Here is a 17153-nt window from a genome sequence, read left to right as displayed (position 1 = left end):
GTGAATTTTCAAAGAAAAGAACAGATCCTTCAGACAGTGTTTTATCTCTTCACTCCTTATTCTCTGTAGACTGAGTATACCTCATTTTTCTGGTGGATTCCTGATTTGTAGAGAACTATAAAATTCAGTTTAGTTATAAATGTGACTGCCTTATATAAACTCGAAAAGATATTCCAGAGAAATACAGTATTACAATTTACTACTCTAAAACAAAACCTAATTTTATTATGAGACTACAGATGTATTATTGCGTGACCTTCTATGTTCCACTTTTGAATATTATTCCATTTATATACTCACAAATGCAAAAAGACTTCTGTCCCTCTGATTTACTGCATTTTGAAGTAACACTTTTCTCTTTTATTTTAGATTTGCAGCTATTGTCTCCAGTCTCTGTTCATGACCGTTACAATTCTCCTATGGCAGGAAGTGCTAAAAGAAGGCTTTTTGGAGATGAAAGCCCCCCCACAAAATCTGTAGAAAAAAAACATGCTGAAGGATTGAGACTGAAAACAGACAAGCTTCATGCCCATCACATCGACTCGTCTCACCTGGTCAGGCAGAGAGGACATGTTACGGACCCTGCCTATGAGAGATTGTCAATTGGCAGGGTCCAGGAGGAGGGCCTTCTCTGCCATAGCACCCACCCTTTGGAACAAGCTACCCCTGGAGGTGAGGCAGGCCCCCACTCTCCCAGCCTTCTGGAAGGGGGTTTAGACCTGGTTGTGCCATCTTGCTTGGGTAATAGCCAATCTTAGGGGTGTTTGGCACTGTGAGGGGACCAATACTAACATCCTTACTTGCCATCTTGAATTTTATATCTTGAATTTTATATCTTATATTTTTGTACTTATATATTTATATGTATTTTTATATATATATATATATATATATATATATATATTTATACTGTTTTATTCTAATAATATGCTAATTCTTTATTTTTAATTGTTGTAAACTGCCCAGAGTCGTCGTTACGAGATGGGCGGTAAAAAAACATAATAAATAAATAAAATATGTCTGTTTCACCTGATGAGGTTGTTCTAAGTATGGCACAAAGTACAGTAACAAGACAGAAAGTAACAATCCCGTTACATGGTAGCTAGGAAATAATACAGTTTATGTTAAATTTTTTAATGGCAAAGGGTAATGGTTGTGAATATTTTGGAGTGAAACGTATTAAACAGCTGATATGGGGTATGAAAGAAGAGGAAATTTTTGTTTAATTTAGTTTTACATTTTTACCACCAGGGAGGGGGAAAGACATTTAATAGCATTTTCTGTCTGGTATCCAAATAATTTAGCTTGTTATGACTGAGCGGTCCCTGATGGAAGTGTTGAAAATAAAGTACTAGCTCACTTGGGTAGCAAAAAGTCTTTTGTGACCCCTAGGCATAAGCATTGTAGAAATGCATTTGCTTTGAGGGCATGCATGGGGGAATATTTCAGGGCTGGCCAATTTTTTTGGCTCTGTGGACTCCATATAATGCTGGGTGTAGGAACAGATGGGGGCAAACATACATTAGTACACAAAATATACTGTTCATTAAGGCAACAATGAGATCTTCAGTAGGCCATGAATCACCTATTCCTGAACTATGCTAATCTGTTGAAAAAAATAGCATCAAGATGTAGAGCCTTCTGTATTTATTTAACATACATTTCCAGAATGTTTATTCTAACCCAAGAAAGTATATTGTAAATAGATATGATAACTTTTGCATATATCTTAGGTAACACAAACAAGACAGGAAGGATCACATTGATACCTATTGCAGTCAACTTATCTGAAGACTCTAAAGTGGACAGCTACGGACAAGTCCCGCTCAGTGCTAATGCTTTAATGACTGTTTCTCCAAGTCAGCCTCCTTCCTCCTTTCATTCAGCAGGAAACAAGCCAAAGAAAACTGGATCTCTAGCACTTTTTTTCAGAAAGGTAGAATATATTTATAAATACGTTTTGTATTAAAATGATATTCCACCATGACCACTACCAGAAATCTTTCATAAGAATAATCTAAATATAGTAAAATCAGTAAAATCTAGGCTATATGAAATTTATACAAAATAGATTTACTGAAAAACAGAATGTACTGTGTGAGTGAAAGCTAAAATGAGATGAGGAACATTCCGTTCATAGTAGATAATCTCTAGAAGATAAAAATGTTTATGATAATCCAATATCTTTTATTATTAAAATAGGAATTGGAAGAACTCAAATATTTTATTTATTTATCAAATTTGTCATCCCCCATCTTCTCCCACCAGAGGGACTCTGGGTGGTTATGAGTCCACAGTTTGTTGTTGTTGTTGTTGTTTATTCGTTCAGTCGCTTCCGACTCTTTGTGACTTCATGGACCAGCCCACGCCAGAGCTTCCTGTCAGTCATCAACACCCCCAGCTCCCCCAGGGACGAATCCATCACCTCTAGAACATCATCTATCCATCTTGCCCTTGGTCGGCCCCTCTTCCTTTTGCCTTCCACTCTCCCTAGCATCAGCATCTTCTCCAGGGTGTCCTGTCTTCTCATTATGTGGCCAAAGTATTTCAGTTTTGCCTTTAATATCATTCCCTCAAGTGAGCAGCCTGGCTTTATTTCCTGGAGGATGGACTGGTTTGATCTTCTTGCAGTCCAAGGCACTCTCAGAATTTTCCTCCAACACCACAGTCCAAAAGCATCGATCTTCCTTCTCTCAGCCTTCCTTATGGTCCAGCTCTCGCAGCCATATGTTACTACGGGGAATACCATTGCTTTAACTATGCGGACCTTTCTTGTCAGTGTGATGTCTCTGCTCTTAATTATTTTATCGAGATTGGTCATTGCTCTTCTCCCAAGTATTAAGCGTCTTCTGATTTCCTGACTGCAGTCAGCATCTGCAGTAATCTTCGCACCTAGAAATACGAAGTCTGTCACTGCTTCTACATTTTCTCCCTCTATTTGCCAGTTATCGATCAAGCTGGTTGCCATAATCTTGGTTTTTTTGAGGTTTAGCTGCAAGCCAGCTTTTGCACTTTCTTCTTTCACCTTCATCATAAGGCTCCTCAGTTCCTCTTCGCTTTCAGCCATCAAAGTGGTATCATCTGCATATCTGAGATTGTTAATGTTTCTTCCAGAGATTTTAACTCCAGCCTTGGATTCCTCAAGTCCAGCATGTCGCATGATGTGTTCTGCGTACAAGTTGAATAGGTAGGGTGAGAGTATACAGCCCTGCCGTACTCCTTTCCCAGTCTTAAACCAGTCCGTTGTTCCGTGGTCTGTTCTTACTGTTGCTACTTGGTCGTTATACAGATTCCTCAGGAGGCATACAAGATGACTTGGTATCCCCATGCTGCTAAGAACTTGCCACAATTTGTTATGGTCCACACATAACAAAGGCTTTAGAATAGTCAATAAAACAGAAATAGATGTTCTTCTGAAACTCCCTGGCTTTCTCCATTATCCAGCGGATATTGGCAATTTGGTCCCTAGTTCCTCTGCCTTTTCTAAACCCAGCTTGTACATCTGGCAACTCTTGCTCCATGAATTGCTGAAGTCTTCCTTGCAGGATCTTGAGCATTACCTTACTGGCATGTGAAATGAGTGCCACTGTTCAATAGTTTGAACATTCTTTAGGTTTCCCTTTTTTGGTATGGGGATATAAGTCGGTTTTTTCCAATCTGATGGCCATTCTTGTCCAGTCCATACTCCAGGAAATAAAGCCAGACTGCTCACTTGAGGGAATAATATTAAAGGCAAAACTGAAATACTTTGGCCACATAATGAGAAGACAGGACACCCTGGAGAAGATGCTGATGCTAGGGAGAGTGGAGGGCAAAAGGAAGAGGGGCTGACCAAGGGCAAGGTGGATGAATGATATTCTAGAGGTGACGGACTCGTCCCTGGGGGAGCTGGGGGTGTTGACGACCGACAGGAAGCTCTGGCGTGGGCTGGTCCATGACGTCACGAAGAGTCGGAAGCGACTAAACAAATACACAACAAATAGCATGTGTTACCTTGACAGCATCATCTTGCAAGATTTTGAACAGTTCAGCTGGGATGCCATCGTCTCCTGCTGCCTTGTTGTTAGCAATGCTTCTTAAGGCCCATTCAACCTCACTCTTCAGGATGTCTGGCTCTAGCTCACTGACCACACCGTCAAAGCTATCCCCGATATTGTTATCCTTCCTATACAGGTCTTCCGTATATTCTTGCCACCTTTTCTTGATCTCTTCTTCTGTCAGGTCCTTGCCATCTTTGTGTTTGATCATACCCATTTTTGCCTGGAATTTACCTCCGATGTTTCTAATTTTCTGGAAGAGGTCTCTTGTCCTTCCTATTCTATTGTCTACTTACACTTCCGCACATTGCTTGTTTAAAAATAATTCTTTATCTCTTCTGGCTAACCTCTGGAATTTTGCATTTAATTGGGCATATCTCCCCCTACCACTGTTGCCTTTTGCTTTCCTTCTTTCCTGGGCTACTTCTAGTGTCTCAGCAGACAGCCATTTTGTCTTCTTGGTTTTCTCTTTCTTTGGGATGTATTTTGTTGCCGCCTCCTGAACAATGTTGTGAACTTCTGTCCATAGTTCTTCTGGGACCCTATCTACTAAGTCCAGTCCCTTAAATCGATTCTTCACCTCCACTGCATATTCCTTAGGAATATTAGTGAGCTCATATCTAGCTGATCTGTGGGTTTTCCCTAATCTCTTTAGTCTGATCCTAAATTGTGCAAGAAGAAGTTCGTGATCTGAACTACAGTCAGCTCCAGGTCTTGTTTTTACCGACTGTATAGATGTCCACCACCTTTGGCTGCAAAGGATGTAGTCAATCTGATTTCGGTGTTGTCCATCTGGTGAAGTCCATGTATAAAGCCATCTCTTAGGTTGTTGGAAGAGAGTGTTATACATAGTGAGTTGTCTTGGCAAAATTCTATCAGCCTATGTCCTGCTTTGTTTTGTTCTCCCAGGCCATGCTTACCTGTAATTCTAGGTGTCATTTGACTGCCCACCTTAGCATTCCAGTCTCCTGTGATGAGAACGTCTCTTTTAGGCGGGTTGTCCAATAGGTGCTGCAGAGCCTCATAGAATTGCTCTACTTCAGCTTCTTCAGGATCTGTGGTTGTGGTGTATATTTGGATCACTGTGATGTTAGATCGCTTTCCCTGAATTCGAACTGAGATCATTCTGTCGTTTTTTGGGTTGTATCCAAGCACTGCTTTAGCCACTTGACTATTAATTATGAAGGCTACTCCATTTCTTCTGTGGTCCTCTTGCCCACAGTAGTAGATCTGGTGGTCATTTGATGTGAAGTGGCCCATTCCAGTCCATTTCAGTTCACTGACGCCCAAAATGTCTGTCTTTAATCTTGACATCTCACCAATAACCACATCCAATTTGCCCTGGCTCATAGATCTTACATTCCAGGTTCCAATGATGTGTTGATCCTTAGAACATCGGATTCGCCGTTCACCACCAGCACTGTTGGCCGCTAGCCGTCCTTTTGGCTTTGAGCTAGCTGCATCATCACGTCTGGGGCTAGTTGAACTCATCCTCTGTTCCTTCCCAGTAGCATTTTGACCATCATCCGACCTGGGGGTCTCATCTTCCAATGGTATACCGACACATCTCTGATTGTACTGATCCGTTTAGTTTTCACGGCAAGAATACTGGGGTGGGTTGCCATTACCTTCCCCAGGGATCGCATTTAGTCTGACCTCTCTGTCATGACCTTCCCGTCTTGGGTGGCCCTTCATGGTTTAGCTCATGGCGTCACTGAGGTGCTCAAGCTCCAGCACCATGACAAGGTAACGATCCTTTGCTGAAGAAGAGGACTCTTAGATTCAATTATTTCTCACATACAGACTTTGGTATGCCTCTTGATGTCTTCATGTCTTCCAGCAGTCTCAGAAATAGGTTTTGAGGGGGTGAGGAGAGAGGGACATTGCCATGTCCAAGTTACAGTGCTTTCAAGTAACTCTGAATCAGACACAGCAAGAATTGCTTAATGAAGGTAGGAACTTTCTATGGTTAATGTAACTACAAATTACTGGAAGAATAAAAAGTTAGCCCAAGAAAGAAACAGGCAACTTGATAATGACAGAATTTGAAACAGTTATACAGAATCTGTTGGGATGCATCTATACATTGTTACTGAAAAATGATACAGAGACAGAACAAATTAAAAACTGCATGATAAAATGGATGCAAAATTTCAAAGGAGTAATTACAGTAGAACGTGCGACATTTTTAGATTAGCTGCACCTCTACACATTTACTAAGTGTGATTATTTATGTTTTTTTTTCCTGAATTTAAGTCCCTTAATATTAGCAAAGTGAACCCAAGTAAGAATACATTATATCTCAGTTTCTATACCCACTGCCAATTTGTTGCTTGACCTTCAAATTCCTAAAAACAAACAATAAAATAAAAGTTGGTGTGGCATTTCCTCTTAGGTATACAATTTGGCAAGTGTTCGATTGCGTGATCTGTGCTCAAAATTGGATGTTTCCCATGATTTACGAGGGAAGATATGGACTTGTTTTGAATTCACGTTAGTTCATTGTACAGATCTAATGAAAGATAGACACTTGGATCAACTCCTCCTCTGTGCTTTTTATATCATGGCAAAGGTAAGAGAGATCCTTCAAAATGTAATTTATATTCTGGAATGAATTTTGTAAACCTTTCTTTAATAAGTTGCTTAAAGAACAAAATGTTCTTTAAACGTTCTTCAAGTTCCTAGGTTCTTTTTTTCCAAGTACTCTAAATAAACATTTTCCTTTGGCCAGCTAAACAGGATACTGCTCCAATAGCTAGTAGGCCAATTTCCAGTGTACAACAGCACAGATTGTTACATGCAAAAGAAAGCTATGCTTTGAAAATAAATTGGAAAAGGTACTTCAAAGTAGGAGCACAAATGTAGCTCTTTAAAGCAGCCATGCCTTTTCTGAAGATAAATAGCAGCTACAGAGTGTACTGTAGCTGTGTGATCCCTGAAAGAGACACAGCTGCCTTAAAGCTACATTTGGGTTCTTGCAAGCTCTGAAATATTTTTCATTTTTTTTCTGAAGTGCTGCACAGCCTCATTATATAGGGGTTTGATTAGATGCCCTTGCATTTTGTATATAGCTAGTCCCTTTCTAGAACATACTTTTATCTGTATTGCATTTAATTATAAGTACACACTAAGTAAAATTACTACTACTGCTACTACTTTATGAGATTTTTGTTGTAATATTGCTGTTCCTAACAATCTCATTTCAGTTCATATCTGAAGTGCTTGTGATTGTTTGAATCAATCCATATTTCCATCTTATTTGAGCTTTCCAAATTGCCAAATTATATGATTGCTGGAATATGAGTATGAATATGAATATAAACCTTCAGGAAGTCCCTGAAGACTTGGCTCTGCTGCTGTGCTTGGGATGGGGGGAGTCATTCTTGGGGATGGCTGGCACCTTAGAGTGCTCCCCTCATATTTATGATCTTTTGTAGCCATCTGGATTTTTATTTTACTTCTTAATTTTATATAGTATTGTATTAGATTTTATGTTCTATTATGATTATTGTTTTAATGTTTTAATTGATTAACTTATTGTAAACCATTCAGAGTCCCTCCTTGGGGGGAGAAGGGTGGTAGTACAAATTTGAGGAATGAATGAATGAATGATAAATAAGTACTAGGTAGATTGTAAGAAAAAAACAGTATCTTCTCTCTAATTTGTTATTGTACTGGGAAGAACTGGGAAGTGAGAAGCAATCAAAACCGTTGCTAAGCAAAAAAGACAAGGGATTAATTTAAATACTTCAGTCTTATTAGGTATGAACCCCTATGATGTTTGTGATCAAAATCTTTAGCAAAGATTCAAAAAGGAGAATAGGGAATGGATCAAAAAATGTTTTTTCAGTTGTGATTATATAAAGGGGTTGTTCTTTGAAAATGCTGTAGAAAGCTATTTGGGTTTAGGAATATGTATAGGGGCCTTTTCTTTATAATCAGTTATAACTGTGACTTGTTCCAGGTGTCCAAAGAAGAAAGAACTTTTCAGGACATAATGAAAAGTTATAGAAATCAGCCACAAGCTAACAGCTATGTAAGTATATTTCAGCGCATCTATAATTATTTTGCTTTTGTTACTCTAACGCTGCCTGCAGTTTTAAGAATATTTCCAGTCAAGCTCCCTGAAATTACAAAACCTTGCTGTCTTTTGCTCTGTAGGTATATAGAAGTGTCTTATTGAAAAAAGTACCAGCTGATGTAATAGATTTAAAACATGAAGATACATCAAGTGAAGGTAAGAGTGTAGTTACTGTACTATTTTAAGCTTTAATGAATGCTTGAAAATAGGATTCTCTTGAATGTGTAACATTTAGAATGTGTTGCCTGATTATTGAAAATTAAAATTATTTGAACCATTTTAATTCTTTTTAAATATCTCTTCAGGTTTGAAAATACTATTTAATCTAAACTCTTTCAGTGTAATGAGATTTCTTAGATTAAAAAATTCCAACATACTTCAATGCCAACTGTTACATAAAGGAAAGAATAGGAACAACCAGAATGATATACATGTTGTCATACATTTAAGAAAATGTAGTTGAAAATTTAACCTGTGTGCTTAACAAATATGATCAAAATAATGTATTGGATCCCCATATTCTGATCAAGTAATGCATTGTAATTCATGATATAAGCAGTGACTTGGATTTTATAGATCACAGCCCCAGAAATAGAATTAAATCTATTATAAGAAGCATGTGGTTTCAAAGTGTTACATTATTTCTTCAATATGTTTCCCAACATACCTGTAAGTGAGCTTTCTCAGAAGGAAGTCCATATTCATTAGGGCTTACTCCCAGATAATTTTTTTCTTAATTCCTGACCAAGATAGCTTGCATTTAGCCATGGCTTCTTGCTGTTTTTTTACATTCAATAAATATATAAAAACCCAAATGAACACTTTGTGCTAGTTTTGCTGATAAGAAAAACCCAGTGACACTGACAATTGTGGCTAGGGAACTTGGTCTGTCAATCAATCACACATGGTGATCTGATTGTTTCATATATGTGCATTAGGTCAACCCATATTTATTGCAACACCATTTAGACTACAATCCTATGTATATGTATATAGGACTAACTTAAATACTTCTGGTAAAGCATCTAACTGTTGTTTGCCTGCTTTCATTAGTACTGCAGATTGGGAAGATGGTTGAAAGAGGAGGGGAAAAATAACCTTTGTGGTAAAGACAATATATTTTCTGCTTCACTTTTTAAATTTAAAACCTTATTATATTTATCTCACCTTCTCTCTTCCTTTCAAAAGGTGTCTGCAAGAAGATGAACAATTCTAGAGATTTGGAAGAAGAAGAGAGAGGGGATCTTATAAAGTTTTACAACACTATTTATGTAAAAAGAGTGATAAACTTCGTATTGAAATATGATGCTTCCAACCATGATTATGTGGTATGTGAATCTCAAGTTTCCAGATGAGTTCATACAATTTGACTGCTGTTTTGTGATGTGTATCTTGGCGTTTGAAACTTAGATACTAAGAGAGGTGAGTTGCCTCTACCAATATATTCCTGCACATTCAGTAAGGTCCTAATTGAAGACCAGGTTCCCAGTTTCCTGAGGTATGACAGATGACTAATCAGAGCTGATCATCTCACTAGTAATCTCCAGCTACAGAATATTCTCCCCATAAACTACTTTTACCTTTCCAGCATCTAGGCAGAAACCACTTAATTCTCCCCAGCCTTTTCATTTCCTGCATTTCTGCTGCTCTGTGGTGTTTTAAGTACAGGTAGGTAATGAGTAGTGAGTTTGAATAGTGCAATAATTTATTTAGTGCGCATTATAAATTGAAACCAGATCGCATTTAATGCACGCCAAAATTCAGTTAGTGTGAGGGTAGCACGTGTGAAGTTGAAGCTGGTGCATGTGCAGTTACTGTTGGGGTTTTAGACAAGAATTGTCATGCGTGCAAAATGGAGAAAGGAAAGTTCCATTCAAGGAAAGCTCAAAAAGGAAGAGGCCCATTTTGAAGAACTACAGCAGAATACAAGAGATAGCAGGTACGCTTTGGATGTTGGTTTATCCTCTTTCAATGTTATACAGTAATTGATTAATAAACATATAAAATGTATGTTTAAAAATGTTAATTGCCTGTTTCTGTCAGGCTGGAACCAATTACCCTATTTTCTATAGAAATATCACTTGAAGTAGTGTGAATTCAAATAATGCAACCATTTTGTGGGATTCATTAACTGCACGACCTACCTGTACTTTTTCTAGCTGATTAATCATATTATTTATCAGAGTTTCATAATTTGTATGTATGAATTTAGAACTTAAAGCAAATGAAAAATGACCAAAGATAATATACAAGAGTGGTTTAGCTAAAATTCTCCAAAAATTAATCACATTAATTAATTAAATTTCCATCCCACTTTTCATTCAGGAGCAGATGGTAGCTTGCACAGTACTTCCTTCTAACCCTGTTAGCTAGGTTGGGCTGAAGGAGAATGACTGACCCAAAGTCGCCCAGTGAGCTTCTGTGGTCTCCCTGTTCCTAGTCCAATGCCTTAATTACTATATTATATTGTCTAACACTTTAGACATCTTTTTTGTAACCAAGAGAGATCTGTCTTGTAATATACTTTGAAACATAAGGTTTCTATCTGCTATCATTTGAATAACTGCAAAGTGCTTTCATTTATTATAGAGGCTAATCTGCAATAATTTTTGAAAAATCATTCAGTCATCTCCTAATGCTCAAGAATCCATAATTCTCTATAACTCAGCATATTTTTAATCATTGTGGAATAGTAATTAGGAGTGGGATTGGGGAAAATAGGATTGAAATCCTTCTTCAGCTGTGAAGCCCACTGGGTGACTTTGGACCAGTCACTGTCACCCAACCTACTTCCTGGGGTTATTACAACGATAAATTTAGAGGAGGAGGAGTATATGTCATGCTTTGAGCTCCTGAAGGAAAGGCAAGATACAAATACAACTCATAAGTGCAAGTCAAAAATTACTATCTGTACTTCATAGGCAACCATTTTCTTTTCACATATTCTAAATGTGTATATTTTAATGGGAGGTTAAAATAGGTGAAAAACATAATATGCATGTGCGTTATGAATTAAAGGCTCAGCAGCAAAAACTGTTTGGAGTATAGCTGAACTAAAGCTGATGTAGCTATCTGATGTTGATTTGCTATATTTTTTGCTAAATAATGGCTACAGCTTCTAGAAATCTAAGTGAAGAAAAAAGGGTTCTGCCAACTAGTTGGAGTATAAAATAACTTGGGTGGAGAATTGTCTTCACTGTTTGTCATTTTTTTCATAAAGCTTTACTAATTTTTTAGAATATAATTAAAACACAAAATACAGAATATAGAACAGAATACAAGTTTAAAAAAGAAACAAGAAAAACTAAAAGTGCAAGAATAGACAGAAAAACATAAAAGGCAGGTGATTTCTGACCTTCTCCAACACAGATATAAAAGCACGTAAAAGTTAATCTCTTGCAATTAATTAAACATTTAGTGTTTGTCATTTTTTGAGCTTCAGTTAGATCAGGGGTTAACTGAGAAGGACACATGCATCCAAAATACTAAAAAATCAAAATCATATTTCAGAAACAAACAACGGTTGTGTAAGCCTTTGTATTGGTTTTACATATCCAAACAAGTTTGTTAAAGAGAACTTTATCCCACACAACAAATACTACGGGAAAAAAAAATCCTGACATCGTATCATCATTGTCCTGCATCTTGTAACATTTGGATACCAAAAGGAATAAAAGCAATAATTTTAAAAGAGCAGTCTTCAGTTGTAAAAGAGTGCCAATTTCTAACACACATTAATTCAAATTAGAGTAGCAAAGTATCTAAGTGTATTTTTTTTTTCCCCCAAGGTGGAAGCACCTCCGCTTTCCCCCTTCCCCAGCATTAAACAGCTACCAGTGTCTCCTCGACGAATTTCTCAGCAACATTCTCTTTATGTTTCACCACATAAGAATGGTACTTGCTTGACACCTAAGAGTGCACTGTTATATAAATTTAATGGGAGCCCTTCTAAGGTAAGATGTATGATTCTAACAATTAAAACTTCATCCTTAAATGTTGACTACAGAATAGGCTTTCTGGTCTTTTTTAAAGGATCCAGATAGCAATATGATAAAGGTTAAATATTAGACTGAAAATTTGTAGGTGACAAAAATCAGATTATTGTATAAAAAAATAAATATTAATTGCAATGCACAAATGTATTTTGAAAACTCAAAACCTAATAAATCATATTAAGCTCTTTTAACTGTTGAAATTTAGTGTTATTCTTGCTTATGATGTTTTTAATTTGACAGAGTTTGAAGGAAATTAACAATATGATTAAACAAGAAGGACAGAGACCTAAGAAGAGAGCAATATCAATTGATAGTGACACAGAATCACCAGCTAAGAGGCTTTGTCAGGAGAATGATGATGTTTTGCTTAAACGTCTTCAAGATGTTGTCAGTGAAAGAGCAAACCATTAAGTCAGCAAAGATGCTGTGAGCACCAAAGCTTTCTTGTGACTCAACTGTCTGTCCTTCGTATCATTTTTATTTTTTGTAGCTAGTTGGGTTGCCAATCAATGTATTAGAATTTTATGATGCTCCATTATAGAAACAAATTTTATAGCAGTTATTAATTTTGATTGTATAGTCTATGAATATTTATGACATTATTTTGAAGGTTTTGATCAGATCTATATTAAGTGATGCATTTTAATGTTACAAATGTTATTGGAATTATTGTCTGAAAGTAGAAGCTTATGAGAAAATCTTGATTTTAAGATGCTTTCCCAACATATTTACAATGTCAGTTATTTTCTGGCATAGTTATTTGGGTTTATGGTTCACTTTAAAACATTTTTTGGGTTTTATTCTTTAAAAGAATATTAGGATCTATGCATTATTTTAACATAAAATAAGGTAAGATACAGTTAATCATTAATATAGTAAAATGAGGTGTTGTAGTTTACAGTGGAGAGATGTCCCCTGTTTGAATGGTTGGATAAATGCTTTGAATAAGGTGTTCTGTAAAGCACTGAACTCTTACCTCCTAGTAGAATGGCAAGCTTTGTGCAGGATGAGCTGGAGTAGGATTGGGGGTTAATTTTAGTTTTGCTGCTAGGACAGTTGTGTGAACATTTTTTCATCATCGCCTATATTGGTTTACTTTATTCCAAGTTAGTTTCCTAAAGAGATAGTGAGCCCTCTATTGAATAAACAAATGCACTCCTTGTATGTTAATAGAGTTTAAGAAGGCTGCTTCTGCACTATAGAGGCCTATGCACTGTATAACATCTGTAACAAGCATGTTACTCATACCATTCATAATTAATATGGCTTCTCACATAGAAAACCTGTCTACACAGTACATTATAGCTGCTTACATGATGCAGCTGTGCCTGGCTGTTCAGCATCTCAAGTCTGTTTTTCTCATGGGAAGGCTGAATTGTAGTCTAAACAAGTGCCTTCCTCTGCTCTTAAAACAAAAATACTTCTCCTGTATCAAAGGGATAAAAAAGCACCATGTCTGAGACAGGTTGCTGTATTTACCCTATTATTGGTTGGGTTTAAAAAAGATTTTCCAGTATTCATTGAGAAGCGTAAAAAAACTCTATAAACTTGAGAATTGTTTCTTTTTTTCCCTCCATCCAAAAAAAACCTCTTGGTGAGCCCAGGAAAATTATGGGTTGAGCCAGTATTTTAAGGTATTCCAGCCTTCTCTACTGAAGTACTTGGTAATAGAACCTTTAGATCTAAACAGAGTCAGACACCTGCTAAGCAGCTGTAATTTGTAACAATGTAACATTCTTTTTAATAATTTTTTCAACCTGAAAAAGCTTGATTTCCTTTGTGAAGTGTCTACACAAAATACAAGCCTTATCAAATTAAGTGTATGCATAAGATTAATATGAGATATCATAAAGGTTTTAACCATAGTTTTCTATCCTGGCCAATTTTTTAATTTTTTTACTGAATGTTTTATAAAGAGGGAAATTCATTAGGAATACTTTATGAAAGTATAGAAAGATAAAGTTCTGTCATTACTGTAAAGGATCATTCTCACTTGATATGTATTAAAAATAAGAGCCATAAAATACTTTGTATTTCTGATTCATATATAGAAAGTTTTACATTTTGTTAAGACTGCTTTCCTAAGACTTCAATCAGTTCTAAAGAGTTTTTATATTTAGTTAGTATTCCAGAGTATAATACATTGAGATCCACTGTTTAATAAACCACAAAGCAAAATAATAAGCTGAAAAATGTTTTACAACAGACTTAAATATATTTATTCTTTATTGATCCTAAGGAAGGAAGGAACATTCACAAGGGGAGTGGAACTGGAGTGTTATGCTTTTTATAAAAGGCGTATTTTTCCTTTGGGAGAAAAATGGTGTTTTACCTTTTGAAATATCTGGCTTATTATCACAGAGTGTGGAATAAAAGTATACTCAGTATACAGAAATTTCAATTATATGCAATTGGTTTTTTATGTTTCTTTTCCAGTCAATTGATCTTAACTTCTCACCTTTCTCTCAGTGGCATAAATATATTCAAGGCAGGGGAGGTGACTACCTTGGGATCTTCAAAGACAAAGTGCCTCTCCAGGCCTTCAACCGTTTTTAAAAACAACAACAACAACAAAATAAAACTGGCCAATGATTGCTGCCGGATTGGTGCTTACTGATAGCAATAGCTAGGGATTTGCCTAGAGTGGCATAATGGGAAGATATGGAGCAGCAGGCAGAAACAGGCTGTGAGCAAACATAGCAGACTGCCTCCATGCATACTAACTCTTGAGACTACTAGAGACTACTACTGCAAAGAGATACCGAAATCCCTAACTTATTGGTGCCTTTTAGTAGTTGTCTGATTTTTGCAGCCCAGTTCTGGTAGTACGGTACAGCTCCACTCCTAACTGAGTGGTCCAATCCACCACTGTGTATACAACCCCAGGCACCAGAATAGCTCTCCTCCTTCAAATGTAGCCACTAGCTCTTTAGTTGATGACTAATGTTTGGATGGAGGCCCCAACCTCCAAAGTTTGCCTTACTACCCATAGAGCTCTTGTTATGTCCTTGATTTCTTTACTTACTTGCCCAACAGGCATATTCTCAGGTCTGAGAAGGTTGGTTCCAAGCCTACTTATCCATGCCCCATTGGCATGCCCTGGTCATCATTTGCATGCTTGGATCCCACGCCTGCCACCACTTGTGAGGGTTCTTTGTTTTCCAAGGACCAGACGCACCGCAGAGTAGAAGAGAACTATACACAATCTGATTGTAGCACACACCTTCCCCAACAAAAGGCTGTTGTCCTAGGTTAACTCCACCCTCCTAGGCTTTACAAGTTGATGTAGCCACATAAATAAGTCTTTGATGCTCAGTTCTTATAACAGGTAAAAGTCCTAAAGGATGTAAACCGGCATGCAGCCTTTGCCTCCCTCCAACAGTTCTTGCATTTGTTGGGATTAGGTGCTAGAGCTCCCCAAGTCAAGCTCCATGTAGGAATCACACACCAAGATGTGCTGCTTACCATAGCTTGTGGTCCTGGCACTTGACTGACAGCCCTCTTGCTTGCCTGCCATGGTTGTAAATGCCTAGACATGGCTTCCTGCTTGCTGTCTTCTCCTTACCTCATTTTCTCCACACATTCTGCGTTAGCGTTCCCTTTTGTAGGCTAAGGGCAGGAGTGGGATGAGGCTTCCTATGGACCTTGGCAGGTTCCTGAAAATGCCAGGGTGTGGCTCAGTTAGCCAGACAGCTGGGACACTGGGGTGAATGCCTGTGAGGGAGACTGTGCCATTTCTCTCAGCAAACGGGGGGTGGGTGGGGTGTCCTCTCAGGTTTCTGAGGTTGTAAACTTTTGTGGCCCTTTGGGGAAAGGAATGAGCTGAGCCTAGCCTTAAGGAAGTGAGGGTGGGAAGCATTTGTGCCTGGCTGCAGCTGTTTTGAGTTTTCAGCACTGCTTTTCCCAAGCACCAACAGCAACCTTAGCTTCACTTCCTCACAGAGGTTAACAACATCGGAACTAATTAAAACTGAAAACTGTTTATGTTAAAATTTAGCAGGTAGTTGAAATAGGCATCCTGTAATGGTATGAGACAGACATTTTTACTAATGTGATTTGTTCATTTTCATACTAAATTTCAACTAATTTACAGTCAGATCATAAAATATTTAATCAAATAAATAAATTGCCAGAATTCCTGGGAGTAGCTACCAATGTTGATAGATTAATGCTTGGACAATTTTTTTTCTTTAGATAATGGTAGAACTGCAGAAGCCCTTTTGATCATTTTGTAATGTCTCTTTTTAAAAAACAAAACAATTTTATTAAAAGATTATACATGAATAGTAAATAGATTCAAAGAAAAAAAAATATAGCGAAGAAAGTGAAAAAGAAAAAACAAGATAGAAAAAAGAAAATAAAAAGAATGCATAAAGATATAGGTATAGATGATATAGATACAAATATAGATGATGGGACGCGGTGGCGCTGCGGGTTAAACTGCTGAGCTGCTGAGCTTGCCGATCGGAAGGTCGGCGGTTTGAATCCATGTGACGGAATGAGCTCCTGTTGCTAGTCCCAGCTCCTGCCAACCTAGCAATTCGAAAATATGCAGATGTGAGTAGATTAATAGGCACCGCTTCGGCGGGCAGGTAATGGTGTTCCGTTTAGTCATGCCGGCCACATGACCACAGAAGTGTCTACAGACAAATGCTGGCTCTTCGGCTTTGAAACGGAGATGAGCACCGCCCCCTAGAGTTGGACACGACTGGACTTAATGTCAAGGGAAACCTTTACCTTTACCTATAGATATAGATAGAAATGAGCCTTGTGTGGTGCACAGTGGTAGGCGGCAGTATTCCAACCAAAACTCTCCCCCCAACCTGAGTTTGATCCCAGCGGAAGCTGGATTCTCGGGTAGCCGGCTCAGGTCAACTCAGCCTTCCATCCTTCTGAGATCGGTAAATGAGTACCCAGCTTGCTGGGGAAGGTGACGACTGGGAAAGGGAATGGCAAACCACCCCGCTATAGTCTGCCAAGAAAACGGTGTGAAAGCAGCGTCCCTCCAAAGGGTCAGACATGACTCTGTGCTTGCACAGG

At 37.8% G+C, this 17153-nt stretch overlaps 1 protein-coding gene across 1 annotated transcript in view; it reads left to right on the top strand.

The window, feature by feature from the left end:
* Nucleotides 1–14672, top strand: part of RBL1 (RB transcriptional corepressor like 1) — a 37654-nt gene extending 22982 nt beyond the window's left edge. The window contains exons 15-23 of the mRNA XM_063297250.1: nucleotides 370–522; nucleotides 1015–1098; nucleotides 1734–1936; nucleotides 6433–6609; nucleotides 8002–8073; nucleotides 8199–8274; nucleotides 9307–9446; nucleotides 11907–12071; nucleotides 12354–14672. Of these exons, the coding sequence (XP_063153320.1) occupies nucleotides 370–522; nucleotides 1015–1098; nucleotides 1734–1936; nucleotides 6433–6609; nucleotides 8002–8073; nucleotides 8199–8274; nucleotides 9307–9446; nucleotides 11907–12071; nucleotides 12354–12524 (1241 nt within the window). The 3' untranslated portion in view covers nucleotides 12525–14672. The remainder of the gene's footprint in view (nucleotides 1–369; nucleotides 523–1014; nucleotides 1099–1733; nucleotides 1937–6432; nucleotides 6610–8001; nucleotides 8074–8198; nucleotides 8275–9306; nucleotides 9447–11906; nucleotides 12072–12353) is intronic.
* Nucleotides 14673–17153: the final 2481 nt, after the last annotated feature.

Source organism: Candoia aspera, chromosome 3 (genome assembly GCF_035149785.1).
Source record: "Candoia aspera isolate rCanAsp1 chromosome 3, rCanAsp1.hap2, whole genome shotgun sequence".
Taxonomy (NCBI): domain Eukaryota; kingdom Metazoa; phylum Chordata; class Lepidosauria; order Squamata; family Boidae; genus Candoia; species Candoia aspera.
This window is presented reverse-complemented; position numbering and strand designations above follow the sequence as displayed.